This window comes from Thamnophis sirtalis, unplaced genomic scaffold (assembly GCF_051295495.1).
Source record: "Thamnophis sirtalis isolate CommonGarterSnake01/CBP01778 unplaced genomic scaffold, rThaSir2_p1.2 scaffold_3, whole genome shotgun sequence".
Classification (NCBI taxonomy): Eukaryota; Metazoa; Chordata; class Lepidosauria; order Squamata; family Natricidae; genus Thamnophis; species Thamnophis sirtalis.
Genome location: NW_028261383.1, coordinates 99,700,599 through 99,719,928, shown reverse-complemented (window position 1 = coordinate 99,719,928; position 19,330 = coordinate 99,700,599). Strand labels below are relative to the sequence as shown.

General features: G+C 37.4%; 1 protein-coding gene across 2 annotated transcripts in view; it reads left to right on the top strand.

Moving 5' to 3' along the window:
- The window catches only part of PPP2R2B (protein phosphatase 2 regulatory subunit Bbeta), a 272,126-nt gene extending 258,302 nt beyond the window's left edge, over positions 1 to 13,824 (top strand). For both annotated transcript variants that reach the window (XM_014058886.2, XM_087709600.1), the window contains 3 exons: positions 8,518 to 8,687; positions 9,505 to 9,596; positions 11,413 to 13,824. In XM_014058886.2, the coding sequence (XP_013914361.1) occupies positions 8,518 to 8,687; positions 9,505 to 9,596; positions 11,413 to 11,692 (542 nt within the window). In that variant the 3' untranslated portion in view covers positions 11,693 to 13,824. The remainder of the gene's footprint in view (positions 1 to 8,517; positions 8,688 to 9,504; positions 9,597 to 11,412) is intronic.
- The last annotated feature ends 5,506 nt before the right edge of the window (positions 13,825 to 19,330 follow it).

Sequence of the window (19,330 nt, the reverse complement as noted above, 5' to 3'; positions counted from 1 at the left end):
GAACTATGAATCAGATTTTTTGCATATATTTCTGTGCATTTTATATCGATTAACTAAACATAGATAGGTGGGGCCATGCAACCTTAATGCATAAGTGCTTCATGAAAACTTCATATCCTCAAAATCCCAGCCAAAAGCTGTGACTTGTTTATTAAAGATTAATTGAAGCAGTTTAAAACACACATCAGGATTTCTTATTGAACTGAGTATAGTAATAGATCAGGAGTATTAGTCTCTTACGTATATTAGAGATGAAAAAGCCAGCTATGCAGCAAGATATAGTAAAAATACTGTTTGTCTTTGTGGGAGAGCTTGATTAGAAAACAAGATATTGCATTTTTATCAAAGTACACATAGTTAATTTTGAAATGAGAGCTTAAAGGAAAAACTAAGCTAGTTTTGTTTATTCTAGAGAAAGAAGAGGAAATTAAAAAGAGAGAAAGAGAAGGTGAGGGTTGTTCAATTCAACAGCAAATATGAAGGTCATTCCTGAATTAAAAGAATCTTTTAAAATCCTAGAGTTAATAATAACTGGTCTCATCCTTTTCCTTGGTGATTTAGTAAAATAAAACCAAGTTCTACTTCAGTGTGCCCTATCAGGTTTTGGAAACCATTTTAAAGGAATCAATCAGAAGGGGAGAGAGAAAATGATTTGCCTTCTCATTCCTGAACTGGGGAAGTAAAGGAGAAGTTAACTATTTCTTAGCAAAAGGATCTGGAACAATTTTTCATAGTTATTCAAACTGAAAAAAGAAGATTGCCCTAAATCAGGAGTCGGCAACCTAGAACCTTTGTGGCTTCTAACCAGAAGCCCTCCCCCCCCCCCCCGCCCCGGGTCTGGAGCCAACCAGAAATCTGGTTTCCTCACTGTAGAGTCTCTTCCTAGCACAGCGTCTTTTGTCCCCTATCTGTCCTAACTGAAAGCCCTATCAATTGTGGAGCTGACCGGAAAAACCACCCCTTGTCATAGAATCTTCTCCTGGTGCCAGCTTCTCTGATATCCAATTTCTTTATATTAAGAGTAACACAGAAATCACCAGTGGGAGAAGAGATGCTGCCCATCAAGACTGAAAAATTGCTGGTTTCTTAAAACGTTTGCTAGTTTCGTAAAAATGGTGCACTTGCATCATATTATGTGAGAAGCTGACAGCCATGTTCCCCTGCTGCAAAAGTGCTGTCTGTAATATTCTACAGATGAAATATTTTTCCAGAAGAAGCATTAACCTTTTTCAATCTTCTCTTTCCTCTACAGCAAGGGTCTCCAAACTTGGCAATTTTAAGATCATGCTGTCTGGTGAATTGTGGGAGTTGAAGTCCACAAGTCTTAAATTTGCCATGCTTGGAGACCCCCTGCTCCACAGGAGCCAAGCACACAAGGAGTTGGCAGGGGGCTGAAGGAAAAACAGGAGGAATGTACAAGCACAGCCAGCCAGAAGCAATCAAAAGAGTGATTACAAGAGTGGAGTAAGGACAGGAGGATAAAGACTGTGTTTTGTGCAACAGATTAACCAGTAGCTGAGGAAGAGATATAAAACAGAGACAAATAATCCATAATCTGACAGGCAAATGAAGTCTTAGAAATACCAAGGGAAAACCCCAGAGACTTAAAGGTCAAGAAGATCTCAAAAGTGAGGAACAAGAAAGCCTAAAACAAGAAGCACAAAGCTGGATGCCAAAGTTGCTTCCAGTAGTGGAAGGCAGTCCCTGGGGGCTGAAATCCCCTCCTCACTGAAGCGTTTTTTCACTCCATGGTAGCAGATAATAACACCCAGATGGCTTGATGTGTCTGAAGCTGCCGCTCATGTGTGTGCTGCTGATTTTGTGGGGGGAACTGTCCTTTTCTTCTTGGCGCCTTCTGGCTGGAAAGATTTTTGTGGTGACCAAGGAAGGCCTTTCAGTGTGGGCAGATGAAGAGCCTGCTATCTGGGGGGGACAATGTCTGATGGGTCTAACTTGCTGCCCTCTTAAGAGCCTGGCTCTTGGGCTGTGATAACACATTGGTCAGTTCAGGTCAGAAAGATACTGTAGAATGCCATAGAGATGACTCTGGAGAAAGCATCCATAGGTTCTTCAGGAAACAAGAGATGCAGAAGCATGTGTTAAACCCAGGGAGGAGCGAGAACATTAGAAGAGACTGGTTCCTCCACTTCCCCCCCACTCCATGGGGTGTAAGAGGGAAGGACGGGAACTTATGGAAAACTGGCAAGCTTCTGTTGCCACTTCTCTCGATATAATAGATTTCTAGTTTCCTGTGGAATCTATTTCCTGATCTGTGTACCTTATAGGACAGATAGATACTTCAAAATTGCCTATGTAGCATAATGTTGCTCTAACCCAACATTTCAAAGATTACAGATGGAACTAGTGATTATCTGGGAATGTATGATATTTGTATCAACAAGTTTAGCCATAGTATAATAGATTATCCAAAGTCTGTAGGATGGATAGATGGAGGTCCCAAACCACTTTTTCCCTTAAGCAGTGCCTATGTCTTCACATTCTGTTCCCCTTGTTTAATCTGGAGTATTCCTGGGGCCACCATCAATATTCCAAAATCTTCCTACTAACCTAAATGTGTGTAAGAGGGAGGACCTCTTCCCTGTGTTGTATTTTGGTGTTTAAAAGGTCAAAACACTGAAATAATTTCAATAATACCCATCCTGGCCATGTAGCATGAAGATGAATTCCATGAAAATTCAGCTGCTATAATTCCTTTGGGGAATCTCACAAGCAATAAACCAAAACCACATTTTATTTTATTTTAAAGAATAGCTTTCTTATTGTGTTAAACAAAGATAAGGTCAAATGTTGATATGTAAAATAAAATAAAAATGCAGCAATAGGTTATGTGCAGCATAAATCTACACATTTTAGCCCCTGTTTCAAATTTTGAGTTAAGCCTTTGGAATTACAGATAAGGGGCAAACCCTTGTTAGAAAGAAAAAAAAGGGCAACCAAAAATTTGACCTTGTAATCTCTGTTGAATATAATTAACTGAGTATAAAATGCATCTGAGCGCCCTGGAAAAAATGCAATACAGGCTAAATTAAATTAAGTCAATAATCAGTGTAAAACAGGCATAATAGTGGGTTATATTCCGTTAACTTGCTCTTAACTGATTAACCTGATAGGGCCCCTGAGAAACTGGAGTTTTGTGCAAGCTGCTTTTCAAATGAGCATGAAATATGGGCTCTGGAAAATGTCCATTGGTATTTGAGATGGAAAAGGGAATATAAATCAACTACCAAAATAAATATGGGGTGGCCTTTCAATGATATTTATAATATCGTTGAGGTTTGACAATTGTTTCCACAATTCTATACCCTACATCAGCTATTTAATAATCATTTAAACTTCATCCACTTCTAGGGGTAATAGCAGTAGTGGGATCCTCCCGGTTTAACAACCGATTCAGTGATCGCGTGATTTGCGCTGCGCCTATGTGCGCAATATGAAGAAATCTTCACTTCCATGTTTCTTTGGAGGAGTAACACAGCTGATTCGCACGGCTATCTCTTTTGTCGCACTAATCAGCTAAGAAGATAAAGTTAGGAAAATAGCGCGTGTGGGCAGGGGGGCCGATCTGATCGTCGGGGCGAACCAGTTCACTCCCAGCTACCGGTTCATCTGAACCGGTAGAATCCCACCCCTAGCATAGACACCCCAGATGAAAATGGCATGGAAAACACTGTGCCTGAAGTCATTTTCCATAATGCAGGTCTAAAGTAGGTCTAAAGTAGTATTAGCAGCAGCAACTCATCTGGTAGCAGGATCAGATTTAGCCTGGTAGGTCAAATTCATGGGAGATTCATGGGAGATTAATTAATTATAAAAATATTTAAAAAAATAATTTTTAAACATTTAAAATTTTAAGTGCTAAATTGCAAATATTTATTGTTGAAGACGATATAGAGCTGCCCATATTCAGCTGCTAACTTGTTAAAAAATAAAATGCAATGCTGTGTTCATACTACAAATAGACTCTACATCCAAAAGTCTGTAAAACAACTAGACAAATTAATAACGACAACAACATTATTCACCATCGGTCAATTGCAAAAGTCACCTTTATTGGGAACAATGACAATACCTCTAATACTATCAAACATCCACATCTGTCTATCCCAGGTCCGTGGAAAGCGTTCGATAAGTGAATAAAAATAAAAATCCAATCTGAACATCTGGCTGACTGTGTAACAAACCATAACAATAATAAACCGCAGGAGTTTCTATAGAAAATGTTATATGTTCCTGTACAGATTTGATATTATCTTATTCTTAATACCTTATTCATTGTCTCTCTGTGGATGAGATGTTAGAAAGAAAACTGAAATCAACAACTTAGTCTAAATTCCTGGCTAGATATACTGTATATACTTTCCTTCTGGAGAAAGAGAAGGTTTTACAAAACAAAACTAAATTAGTAGGGACTGACTTTTGTATAATATGGAACCCTCCCTCCACTATCTAAAGGTATCCTTTGGCAATATGCCCTCCCCCTCAAATATTTGGCTACTAGTTGGTGATAATTGAATCCAAAGCTGCTTCTGTGTAAGTTGTCATGGTACTGTCAAGTTTCTTCTTTTATTTAATGAAAGAGCACCATCTGGTAATTGCAGATAATTAAAATGAAAATATACAGAGGAAGGTGTTGATGTCACTCTTTTGATGAATAAATCAAAGGGTGTTTATGTCAATCTTTTGATGAATAAATCACAATTCTTTTAAAGTGGCTTTTACTAAACTTGTTGGGCTTGGATTTATTCAAGGAAACCTAGATTTAAATCCATTTATAAATCCTTGCAAGCAAAATATGATTGTTTATGGGTTTTAAAATAATTGATCTATTTTGGAATACTGTATCCAGTTTTTATTGCCACGATGTAAAAAAAGTTGTTGATACTCTGGCAAGAATGCAGAGAAGAGCAACAAAGATGATAAGGGGACTGGAGGCTAAAACATATAAAGAACAGTTGGATAATCTGCCATCCAATGTCCACCTCCAGAAGCCACCAGCAGATCTCATTCACCATTATTTTTTAAGTCACCCAAACCAAGTTCACTATTGTTGCTGCCTTCTACTCTCTTTTTCATTTTATTTCTATTTATTCTCTACTTGCTTCAATCCAGCAACACTCTTATTATCAAAACTTATATCTTAACTCAATTTCTATCACTGTCTCTTCTTGCATTTTCCATCGAGGACTTCTATCACTTTCTCCATTTTCATCTCTTACCACTGGAATAACAACCCATCCACAGCAGAGTAATTTTGGGGGGAAATAATTGCAGAAGACTGTTTAAATCCTTAATTAAGATCCTTAAGTTGAGGACACCACCCTTTGATCAAAGGTGAACCTCATGGCTGCTTAAGCATTTGGTGCAGATTTCATCACTGTAAGGAAAGGACCAATGTAGCTGATGGGTGAGGGCAATGTATATTTAGTACTACAAATATTCCTTGACTTAAAGCCATTTGTTTAGTGATAAATGTTCAGTGGCACTGAAAAAGTGACTTATGACTATTTTTCACATGTACAGCTGTTGCAACATCTTTGTGGTCATGTGATAAAAAATTCAGTCACCTGGCAACTGGCATGTATTTATGATGGTTGCAGTGTCCAGGGTCATGCAATCACATTTTGCAACCTGGTGCCTTAACCACTAGATGAATAGAATAGAATAGAATAGAATAGAATAGAATAGAATAGAATAGAATAGAATAGAATAAAATTCTTTTTTGGCCAAGTGTGATTGGACACAGAAGGAATTTGCTCTCAGTGTACGTAAAGAGAATAAAATACATTCATCAAGAATAAAAAGATACAACACTTTGTGATAGTCAAGGTTACTAATAAGCTATCAAATCGTACTAGTAAACAAATAAAACAATACAAATTGAAAGATATATGCAACATGGTTATAAACATAAGTGGGAAGAGATACATACTAGGAAGGAAGAGAAGAGATCAAACGGATCTAGTCAAACTGTACAACTGCATTGCTTAGTGACAGAAATTCCAGTCTCAATTGTAGTTGTAAGCTGAGGAATATATGTAAGTATGGTTGATGGGTGGGTATTAGTCTTCTGACTTAATAGTGATTGGGGGGATGGGACTTTGATCAAGAAAACAGAACAAGGGAAGAATTAACCTTCTATACACTTCCGGTAATCCTGCCCCAATCAATCTAAAGCCTCCAGAGATTGCTTTGAAGAAAAATGTTACATCTATCCCCGTGTCACACACAAGATAGCCCTACACTTCTTATTTGTACTACATGTTGACATTTAGATGGTAGTTGCAAATTGTTCCTTGTGTCAACATCAGAAACAGTCAGTCCCAGGCTTCTACTGTTCAAGCTTGTGTTTACACAGGACAGATCTCCCAGAATTGATGTTGATGTTTGTTAGGCTTCTTTTTAATCTCCCCAACTGTGCTCCCTAGTGTGGCCAAGTCCATGATTATGATATAGAAGTTTGATACTTTGTACAAGCCACCTGAGGTCTTGAATTTTTTTTTCTGCTGTGATGTTTTTATTATATTTTTGAAAAATTGTAAGTCATCAGATTTCCTGCTAGCAGTGAGTAGACGTCAAGCTTAAGAATGCTGTGAGGAATGCCATTTCATATTTGTTGAGAGATCGTTTATCCTAGCATCTAAAATTTATTTTTCCTATTGCCTCTATCATATACCAAAAACCAGGATTTACAACCCAGTGTTCTACTACAGAGTAGTAAAGTTGGTCAAATATTTATGCAGAGAAAGTAAAAGAAAAAAAACCCCTTTGCTTAATAAGTTGTCTTTTTCTTATGAAACTGCTACTGCCAGTTTTATATCGCCTTTGAACAATTTTTTGTGGTGCCTAGTTGTTAAATGTCTAGCGAAGCAACACCTTCCTGAGGGAAGAATACATACAGCATTTCTGCTATTTCATGATTTTACATAGTGTGTGTATGTTGAAAGAAATCCTATTGTCTCTAGAAAATTCACCTTTGCTTCATTTCTTGTATCTACACGGATGCAGATTTCCTGTCAAATTTTCTTAGATCCATCCTGAAATATAACTTTTTGCTTCAAGCTTTCAAGAGGCCGCCCATCTCTCTCACAGAGTAACTGTTTTATATTTAAGCATACATTTTTAAATGAAAGGACAACTTAGGTATTTTTATGTAGCTAAGGATTTAGTGTTTGTGAAATATACTTTTCTTAATTTTTGCTGTGGTGTGATTGACGATGACGTTAAATAAAAAACAAACAAATCACACTATGGTTTAGCACAGAAACTCACTATTTTCATCAGCCTATCAGTTGTATCAAATTTTGCCTGATGTGCTGAGGGCATATTCCTGATGTGGACAGCATTCGTTTTTCATTGATTTTAAGGGGGTAAGTAGTGGGAAGTTTGTCTCTTTGACTTGCCAAAACATCGCTGCAGAGCCTGAAAAAGATGTTAACCAGCCATCAGATGTTTGGCTTCTCTGATTTTAACGTACTGTGGTGTTGTTAAATTTATTTGCTACACATCTCACAGTTCAAAGCAACTCTGAACAGCATATAAACTCATACTCTGGGTTTCTAATTTTTAAACCAGATCTGTACCCGGAGTTTGGTTTAACTGTGATTTCCTTCTGACAGAATAACAAATTTTTGAAAATTCATATCAGAGCCAAGAATTGTTCATATTTCAAGAATTTCATATTGTTCAAACAACAATATGAACAATTGTCAAATTGTTCATATTTCAAGAATTTGTTTTAATTGTTTTATTTCTATTGAATCTTTCATTCAATAAGGAACATCTCCTTTAGTTGTATGACTGTTAACTGTATCCAATGCCTTTTCATGATACATGAAGAATGATAAGTGAGTTTATTTCTATAGTGTTCTTGTTATATTGTCAGGTGGACTTAATATTGTCTAAAAATTAAATCAGATTCTGTGATATGAAATAACCAGGGTAATTTTCCACATCTTAAGACACAGCAGGTAGGATATAGTCATGACTAAGTAATGGTCCATTGGTTTCCATGGATCACTTGAGCTGTAAGCATGACTAAGCCTGCAGAAATATATGGTGCTGCTTTCTGTATTAAACTAATACATGAAATAAGTGAAAATTAGTATGGATAAAAGGTTTGAGTTGTGAGCACAACAGCCTCAAAGGTATTGCATCTAATGTGATCATTTAGTTTCCCAGCGAAATGGATGAAATGTAAGTCTTTATCTGTGCAGTTCCGTTCCACTGATTTCAGTGGGATTTGCAGTATAATTCTTAATGCTTTCTACTCCAAAATAAAGGTAATTAAGTTCAGAAAAACTTATTTTCCAGCAAATATGTTAAGTCTTTGGGGGGATTTTTTAACATGTACTCGTAGAATTTTCCTTATGACTGACCATGTGGGAAATTCAAGTATTTTCACAATTTATCATATTAAGCCAAGTGATACAGATTCCTTGACTATATTTATGTTGTTTCCTTTGTGTGTGTGTGTGTATGTGTGTGTGATTCGTGTAGTTTTTGAAGAGCCCGAAGATCCAAGTAACAGATCTTTTTTTTCTGAGATCATCTCTTCAATTTCTGATGTAAAGTTCAGCCATACTGGGAGATACATCATGACCAGGGATTACCTCACAGTCAAGGTGTGGGATCTGAATATGGAGAACAGACCTATTGAGACATACCAGGTATTTTATCTTTTTGCTTTGTTTCCTGGGATGTGAATGAAGGGTGTAGGTATTAAATACAGTGTGTGAAAGTGTGGGTGTCTTCACAACATCCCAAAATGCTTCAAAATGATTTATTTTTACATGTATTTATTTATTACTGTTGTGAGATTTTGGAATTGGCCTACACATAATTTATTGCTTTCAATTATATTGCTAATGCAGTAAAAAAACAGGCTCTTGGTGGATTTTAGTAGTAAGAGCAACAGAAACCAAAACACTGAAATTAAAACATCAATGATAGAAGTCCAAAGTCTCTTTTTTTTCCAAGAGGCAACTGGAATTTCTTATTTTTCTTTGAAGACATTTTGCTTCTTATCCAAGAAGTTTCTTCGATTCTGACTGGATAGTGGGAAATAGAAGGATTTATATTCCTTGCAGACAGCTGGTCATTTGCATTATTTTAGAGAGTCATTGAGGCCACTTAGAAGTTTATGTGTGTCCTCAAGATCATCTGAGTAGTGCAAATGGATGTGGAACTGCAAAGGACTGTGTTGTAGACTGGAGAAGCTTCTTTGGATGAGAAGCAAAATGTCTTCAAAGAAAAAGAAGAAAGTCCAGTTGCCTCTGGAAAAAAGCACCTGTGGGATAACCATGACCTCGATGACTGAGAATCTCCAAAGACATCCATGATAGAAACTAAGATAAAATAACTGTTGCTAATAGCTTCAAACTCTTGTCCTCTGAAATGTGTGAGCAGAGCTTGAATCAAACTTTAGTATGGTGTTCCTTCTGAGTGCTTCCTTCCTTTTATTCTTTGTGTCTCTCTTTTTCCTAGGTCCATGATTACCTCCGCAGCAAGCTGTGCTCCCTCTATGAGAATGATTGCATTTTTGATAAATTTGAATGTGTATGGAATGGGTCAGACAGGTGAGGCGTTATATGCAGGATTATTATTTTTTTAATTTTCTGATTCCTCAAATCCACCCACTTTTATCTCTTCTGCTCTTTGCTTCCTCATGCAGTGCAGAAAAGTTTTTTTTTGTAAATGAAAAAAAAATTAAATCCCAAATTTCATTGAAACTTGAAAAATGCTCTATAATAAATCTCATGACTTGTTCAAAAGTCACTCTTGTCATCCAGAAAACTAACATAAGACATACAAAGAACAGCTGCAAGCAATTTGAAAAGAAATTACTTGAATTAAGATAGCTGAATAAGTACTGCTTATGTTGGGCCAAGCATACAGATCCCAAAAACCTGATAAGCATAGGATTGATGGTGAAATGTACTGCACACAATGACGCCAATCCATTAAGGTTCTTATAGTACATTAGCATTGTGATGAGTTGTGGGGATTTTAAAATGAAAAGGAACTTGCACTAGCTTACATAAATTATAATTTCTGAAATAGCCAGGCATGCAAAGCCAAGATTTAGTTGGCTCCATTTATGAAAAAGAAATGAAATTGAAATGACCTATATATAGTTGCCTAATTCTCCTTTGGAAACTATGGCTAATGGAATTGGGATGTTTCTTTTTGTCAACATTATACTTTCAGCTATGGACAATTAGAAAATTAAAAAGTAATTTGAATATTGCTCATTTGTAACATAAAATTAAGCATGAAATTAACTTGCCATTGTAATTAGTTTTTACATTTTCAATCTAAATATTGGGCTGCAGGATTTGTGAACAGGAATATTTCTCTGAATCGACCAGAAAGGCACTAATCTAAGGGATGGTGCTGCATTGGGATCCCATCTTATTTGCAAGCAGCATTCCCCTTGATCTAAATATTTATGGTGCAACCAAAGACAACTGTTGAATTGGCTGAAACTTTTCATTGGATCCATGTTAACCACCTGAAAAGAGAATGATGATACATGTGATTGATCATTATTTTGATATTTAAGATTTTTTTAAAAACAATCATCTTGCATCTTGTGAATTGGGATAAATACACAAAATAATGATAAGAAGAAATGAGATGAGTTCTAACAACTGTCCCCATGCTGCCTACCAAGGGGTAGCCCAATTTAGCCACCTTACCTGATTATAAGTGAAAATTTCAGGAGTGCAAAAAAGAAGGAAGACTTTACTCATTGCATAAATGCATGAGCTGTAACTGGCCTAGCTACCAGTGGTGATTATAGTTCCCCTTTAAGTTGACATTTACACAACCAGCAAATTGCCTCCTGACTTGTTATTCCATCCCACCCTGCTTTGTGGTTTCCCAAAGCACTCCTTATAGCGGTTTCCCAAGAAAGGAGATAAAGATAAAGATTGGTTTCACCTGTCCAGTCATATCTGACTCTAGGGGGTGGTGCTCATCTCCATTTCTTAGCCAAGAGAGCCAACATTGTCCCAAGACTTTTCTGTGTTCATGTAGCCAGCATGACTATATGCCAAGGAACTCTGTTACCTTCCCACTGAAGTGGTACCCTATTCATCTACTCACATTTGCCTGCTTTCAAACCGCTAGGTGGGAAGGAGCCGGGACAAGTAACGGGAGCTTACCCTGTTGTGTGGCGCTCAGATCTGGAACTCAGGCTGTCAGCTTTGCAGCTGACAAGCTCTGTGTCTTTAACCACTGAGCCATCACTCTCCCTAAGAGAGGAGATATGGTGGGTATGTCTCAAAGCTGGATCTGTCTTGAAATGGTTGAGAGAAGTAGGAAAACTAAAAAGGCTCTAAATTTCACTTGACACTTTTTGTTGTTGTTGTTGTTTTGCTTGCTTCTCAGTGTCATCATGACTGGCTCCTACAACAACTTCTTTAGAATGTTTGATCGCAATACCAAGCGTGATGTGACTCTTGAAGCCTCAAGAGAAAACAGCAAACCCCGTGCCATCCTGAAGCCTCGCAAAGTTTGTGTTGGTGGCAAAAGGAGGAAAGATGAAATTAGCGTGGACAGTCTGGACTTTAGCAAAAAGATCCTGCATACAGCTTGGCATCCTTCAGAAAATATAATAGCAGTGGCAGCAACAAATAACCTGTATATATTTCAAGACAAGGTTAACTAGGAGGGAGGGAAAAAAATGCTCCTTGGGAATCTAATATTCTGGAGACTAGCAAACAAAAGTTTTTTAAAGGGTTTTTTTTTTTGGTCCTGTTTTCTTCTCCTCCTTGTTTTTTTTCCCCATCATTCCTCTGCAGACACTAACTGTGCAGAGGTAAACTCTCAGATTCCAACATTTATTGCTTTCCCCCCCAATATAAAGAAATTGGGTGGCAAAGCAAATTAGGGACAGTTGAATTTTAAGTCGTGAAAGCAACGAAGCTGCTACTACCACAGTGAGCTTGAATTCTGTCTGCTTTCATTTCCCTAATAATTGCTGGTAAATTTAGTTCCTTTACAAAGATAATTTGTAATCTAGAACCAAGGTAGGATTACTAAATTATATTTACAGGAAAAAAAGAAAAGAAAACTCACCCAAGGCCATGAAACAAAGATGCATTGTATTAAGCTATCTCTTTTTTTAACAAAAAAATTACTTGGAGATTTTTCTTTTGTTTTACATTATTTGAAAACAGGACTTAGAATTCCTGTTGATTCAGTTCTTGTAATTGACCGTTTACCTTTTTAAAGTGGTGTATTCCTTTTATTAACTCAGGGCCTTTCCAGATGATCATTTGTTGTTATCACACAATGAATGTTTTCCTGTAACTCAGTTCTTGTGAGAGATACATCTTTTTTTGCCCCAGATTGCACATTGGATTAAAAAATAACATAACAACATAAAGTTGCAGCCTGTAAAAAACAACACCACCATCTTCAGGTTTTCACACCTTCCACAAAGGACTCACTGCCTTGAAAGTGCAGTGAAAGTCTAGGTGCACAACTCTCATTGTCACCTGTTGATAGTGTCTGTGACATCAGAGGTGACCTATGATCCATCTTCACTTTGGCCATACCACTAACGTACTTACATTAGGAATAGATGAAAACCATTAAAGCCAGACTAATCCACCTAAGGCTTTCTGATTTCCTTGTCTTTCCCTTCTTCTTTTACATGTAGTTCAGTTCTGTTGACTCCGGTTCCAGCATTGATGCAACCGTCCCTTTTAAAATAAAATAAAAAAAAACCCAAGACTTATTTTTTTAAAATTTAGGAAATAGGTAAACTTCCCCAGTGATATCCCGCCCTAATCCCATCCCTCTCAGCAAAGAAGAGCTGTTTCCCTTCCACAAATGGCAGATTCTCTTCTGCTGCATTTGGACAGGAGATGGCTCTACTCTTGCTGGATGCAGGCAAGTGCAACTTTGTTCTTAATGGGCGGAAAGGCCCGTTTTCTTATCTGGAAAGAGCCTCAGACAGGAAAATCAAAGGCAAGACAGAAGGAGCAGGTTTGCAGCAGGCACATTTTGACTCATTCATGAAGGGGCAGGGATGCCATCACGAGTTGCAACCTGCCGTCATGATCCCCACAAATGGTCTCTGATGGATTTGGCTGAGTCAATCCTTTGGTGCCTTTTGATGGTATACAACATACCTTAAAACACAATGCTTCCAAAACGTGGTATTTGCAAACCAAATCGAATCTGAGCTTTCTTCTGCAATTCCTGCAATTTTATTTTGGGTTTTTCTGTTTGTTTTAATTTTTTTTTTTTAGTTCTGATTTGTTTTGAATAAGAAATCTCAGAACAGTTCTCTTTTAATCTCTTGCATGTCATAAATATATATGTGTTGATGGGGGGGCAGAACCCCTTTTTTCCTTCTAGTCGTGTATTTTTTAAAGTATTGTTTGTTTGTTTATTTATTTATTTATGCCAAGTGTCATTTTTTTCCCTTTCTTTTTGAGAGTAAAAAAAAAAAAGAACTCTTTAGTTAAAACTGTATGGCTTTTAAAAGAACTCAAACAAAAAATAACCACCAAACCATCTTGTAATGCTATTATTATTCTTAGCACTCGGCTGCTTTCTGAGAGAGGTTGCTCATAGACGGGCGGTATGAAGATTTAACTTGAATAGCTCTTCATCTTTGCATGGTAAACTGTGCAGTTCTACTACAAGGATAATGCCGGTCCTGCCTTCACTTGATCAATTTGGGAGGCAAAAAAAAAAAAAAGGTGGGGGGAGGGAAAAATCAAATAGCCGATTCTACAACAAAATAAAATAAACTTAATTCTTTCTCTAACGAGGCAGATATTTGAAGATCAATGTACTTTGCATTTTTCCAATTGTAAAAAGGAGGCGATAGCTTCAACTTTTGTGATTGTTTCAGTGAAGCATAGAAGAATTCCTGGATACGTTCTCTGGTAGAATGATTTGCAGGAGCGGGGGGGGGGGGGGAGACACACTTATTTTCCTGTTCTGGGCTACCAAGGCTTTCCCTTTATAAATAAAACTGTGGTCACAGTTTTCTGAAGAGGAGATCACATCCATGTGGTTATCCAGTACACTAAAGGCGAGGGGACGTGAAAATCCTGGAAACAAGGGGAAGCTTAAACATTTGGAATCAAAACTTTTCTTTAATATTAGACCGTTTATAACCTTGTTGTCTCTTCATAAGACTGAGCAAGACAAGGTCACATTAGTGGTTTTGCATTGTTTAAAGGAGCGATAACAGGACAAAAAGTATGCTAGCTTATAAATTTATGGTAAGCACTGGCTTTCAGATGTAGCCTCTTTTTTTTTTAAAGAATGATTTTTAAAAAATAGTAGATGGATCATTTTTCTATAAAAAGAAACAAAACTAACATGCCTACATTCTAGTACCAAAAGAAACATTTTTTCCAAGATGCTCTGATGTGAAGCTGTCCATTACTAAATATTGAGCAATTCAGTTCAAAGATCTGGCACAATACCAATAGCCCACATAAATTTTGGCCATAGGAAAGGTTCATCCTAAATCCTACTCACTGTAAATTAGGGTAATCCAATTTGCATAGCAATAGCACTTAGACTTATATACCGCTTTACAGTGCTTTTACAGTCCTCTGAGCGCTTTACAGAGTCAGCATATTGCCCCCAACAATCTGGGTCCTCATTTTACCAACGTTGGAAAGATGGAAGGCTGAGTCAACCTTGAGCCTGGTGAGATTCGATCTGCCAAATTGCAAGCAGCCAACAATTAGCAGAAGTAGCCTGCAGTACTGAACTCTAACCACTGCGCCACCACGGCTCACAACCCCAAGCATTCAGGCTTCCCCAATCTGGCTCCCATTTTTGGAGAGTGGCAGTTTGGGAAAGGCTAATTTAAATGTAGAACTTCTGATTTCACTTAATCTCATGCGCTCGTATGAAGAGAGAATAAAGGTGATGTTTTTATGGAAAGCAATGTCTTTGTTGAATGCCAAAGTATTTAACCATCTTCAGAGAAGCGCTCAAACAGGATTCTATCAAGGGCAGTCATCCCGCAAGGTTTGTCATCCAAATCTGGCATTTTTAGTTTTAGTTACTTACCTCATTTTTATGGTCATTCATCTTGGAGTCTGGACAGTATACAAAAGTAAAATTCTTATAAGGAAGTCAGTGGTGGTGTATCAAGCATAGTTATGAACCAGGGAAAGCTGTGGATGTTTGCAAAGGGTTCCTCCCACTCTTCAGTTCTTCTCACTGCATCATAAAGTACTGTTGAATCTCATAAGCATTTTAAAATACCTTGTCAAACACTGCACCGCTCCTGTTAGAATGTTATATATATATATACACCAACTGCATGGAAAGAGCTTACAGGAGAATTCTATGATCCATAGCATGCATATATTCCCTTGGTGGTCCTGCTACACTGTAGTCATTCACACTGTCATTCACATCATGCACAACTGGGTCCAGATTGCCTCAGATTATCCTTTTTCTTTCAAGGATCCCCTGGAGAGCATAGCACACACAGGCACTCAGGGGCTATGAAGCTGTGAAATTATTGGGCTACGATGTTAAGGAACTTGAAAATCACTCGCATTTACTTTTCCTTACTATCCTATTATAATGTCCAAACTTGGGATCCAATACTTTTCCATGGGCTGGCTTAAAATAGGGCTTAACCTTTGCATTTGTTAAAAGGGTTCTTCTTAACATCAGGCACATTCAACAGAGATAATTTACAAATTAAGTGGGCATTTCTGGTACCGTTGAATGATACCTTTCCACTCTGCTCCACAGTGTATCAGATTACAACAGAGATGAGGACAAACAATATTATCCTTCAGGCTACTAAAGGTCTTCAGCTTTCTTGATGCTTCCAAGACTGATCTAGGTAAGCCTTGTAGACACTCTAGGAAGCAAAAAATAATAATCTGAAAATCAAGATTGAAACCCAGATTGATAATCTTATGCTCCTCCAAAACATCCAAGATAGAAGATTACTTGCATACTAGAACATCAGCCTGGAATACTTCACAGGTTGGTGCTTTCCAGGTGCTTCAGGACTACACCTCTTAGAAGACCATGGAATCTAGACATTCAAGATGTTGAACTCTCAACTTAACTGGAGCTGCCATGCTGCAGAAGATGCCTAAAATAATTGGGGCCAGGAAGAAAGAATCAATTGATCTGATATAGATCATATGCCTGGAGAGCCATAAGAAGGCAGAGGGTAATCCCAGAAAATTATGACTATGGTTCTTAAAACTATAAATGTAGTTTCTAAGAGAAATCTGTCATCTATCACCTAAGTGAAAGACTATTCTTGTATGGCAGTATTATAAAAGCAAACTCATAATTTCAAATGGGTTGTAGTAATTATGTTACGTTCAACTATTGACTATTTGTTTAAGAATTGCACGGAATTGTATGAAAACTGGTGAATCTCAATTAAGATTTTTCAGGGTTTTAATATTGTGTCAAGTTCACATACTACCATACTTTATATAGAGAAACCTGTTAGCTTTTGCTTTATTTCTTGAATTTACACCCAAAATAACACTCAAGCTCACTAACAGTACAAAAAAATAGCGGGGGGATATAATTGGTATATACCACTTGGTCAAATGGAAACATGATAAAAATGCTCTGGTTGGTGAGAGAAGGTTAAGAGGAACAAGCTTTCTTGTTCTGCCTATGATGGCTATATCTGTATTTTTTTTACTGTTGATAATTGTTAGCTGCCCACTTTTGCACCAGAAACTCTAATTTATAATCACATAAATGAATTATTTTACCCAAGTGCAATCCCAAAATATTTGGGGTGCATCATGGCTGATTTTCTGAATACCTGCAACAGTGCATCAGAAATCTTCAAGAAGTATATCATGGAGAGACATGGATGGTTTTGCTAGCTGCCTTAGAAAATGTGAGAGAACAACGTGGCATGATTCCTCATTAAAAACAGGCACCTATAAAGAGTCCCCAAATCATGACAACTCACAATCAATACTAAGTTCATTGAAGCAAGAAACATTTCTCATCCTAGTTACAACCCCAACAGCTCAGCCTCAACACTCAATATTTCCAATAATAAGGCTGTGTGAACCTGTGATCTGAATCTCTGAAAATGAAGAGACCAAAATTTTCCCTTTGAGTTTGTTGGGGCCAGTTTCTTCAGTTCCCACATCAAGAGTGGGTTTCTAAACAACCCGAAATTTGCAGTTCTAATCAGTGGAGTTGGCAGTGGCACGTTTCATTGGTGAAAGAAGTTAATTTTAGGGTTTCTCATATTCATCTCCTAAAAGTTGGAAATTTGGTTTCAATCTATCAAGGAAAATAAACTCTAATAAATGAATCCTCCCAGCTTGGATTGATTGACTGACTGACTGACTGACTGATTTGATCTGCACATCAAAAAAAATGTTTTTCAGATAACTGGAATTAACTATTTTTTAAAAAGCCACTGAATGAAATAAAAAATAATTCTACAATGCAGGTTATTACTGCAAAACATTGTGAAAACACAGGCACATTGTTTTCTTTTATGCTAATCTTAAAACGCAATAAAGAATAAGAACAAACATAGAAAAGGTTGTATTCAAAATCTAATTTTACCATGACTAAAATTTCTCTATTTCATAACATCTTGTATAGTTTTCCTGGCCAGTTTGCTGAATCATTTCTGAATGAGAGTCCTGAAATAAAGACTAATTTCACAAGGCACAAACTGTAGATAATCTATGGAGTTTGTTCCTTCAAAATACGATCACACCCAAATGCCCATCATATCATTTCACATCACAATGTAATGCTCATGCACCTTCTTGAAACTGATAGGGCAACCTCATACAATAGTATATCCTGAAATAAAAATAAATGGTCATACAGTATGTCTTCATTATAAAACTTCTTTGATTTCTATTACAAAAATAAGGAAAGAAGTTTCATGAGTGATTGTAGACAGAGAGAGAGAGAGAGAGAAATGAAAGAAAGTGAAGTGCTAGATTATTGAGAGAGATGATAAATATCAAAGTTTTTAATAGGTAACAAGGAATAGTGAAAATGGGTGGCCCTGCTCTTCATACAGCCAAAACTATATCAATGGTTTTTTTTTTCAAGAGCAGGCCTCTACTAAATCAGACAATTTATCCCACATGTTTCCTTAATATGATTCTGCCCTTTCCTGCTATGCAGCTGGGTCTAGGACAACTTGCCATATCTGACTTGCCACAGCCACCTTGGCGCAGCCAACTTGCCACAGGACAACTCACCATGATCAACTCACCACAGGACAACTTGCTGCAGAACAAGAAGTTACATTGAGGAAATAGCAATAGCACTTAGACTTATATACAGCTTCACAGGACTTTAACAGCCTTCTCTAAGCACTTTAGAGTCAGTGTATTGCCCCCCCCAACCAGTGGTGAGATTCAGCCAGCTGGCACCACTTCAGGAGAACCGCTTGTTAACTTTCTGAGCAGTTTGATGAACTGGTTGTTGGAAGAAATCATTAGGGCAGAGAACCAGTTGTTAAATTATTTGAATCCCACCACTGCCCCCAACAATTTGGGTTCTCATTTTACCGACCTCGGAAGGATGGAAGGCTGAGTCAAAGGGGTGGAATAGAATCATTAAAGAAAGGATGCCAAAGGAGGGACAAAATGAAATCAAAATAATTTTAAAAATATTTTAAATAATTGAATTGTTGAATTGTCCTGCGGCAAGTTGGCTGTGGTGAATTTGTCCCATTCCAAATGTAGCCATCCTGTTAAATTGGATGAAGCTATAAAATACATATATTCTACACTCGCCTGTTGCCCTTTTCAAACGGAAATTCCCATGACAGTATATGAGTAGGGTAATTGAAAGCCTCTTAAAGATGCTAATTATTAATTTGTTTTACTGGGACTAAAGTCAGAACATTTTCTTGGCAACGGTCTACCATAACAATTTTGGGGACATTTTTTTACTTCTGAGTTTAGCATATAGCTCTCCTGGTGATTTCCCATTCAAGTACTACCTTGACAATCCAGCTCCATTGTGTTCTACTAATCAGATCAAACTACTGAATCAAGGTGTCTCTAACAATGCATTATGTAGATTGCAAATTTTGTTGAGTATTTATTATGCTGCAGTGGTGTGGTGATTAGAGTGCAGTACTGAAGCCTACTTCTGCTGCCAGCTGCCTGCAACTTGAAATTCGAATCTCATCAGGCTCAAGGTTCACTCAGACTTCCATCCTTCCAAGGTGGGTAAAATGAGGACCCAGACTGTTGGGGGCTACATGTTGACTCTGTAAAACCACTTGGAGAGTGCTGTAAAGCATATGAAGCGGTATATAAATCTATGTGCT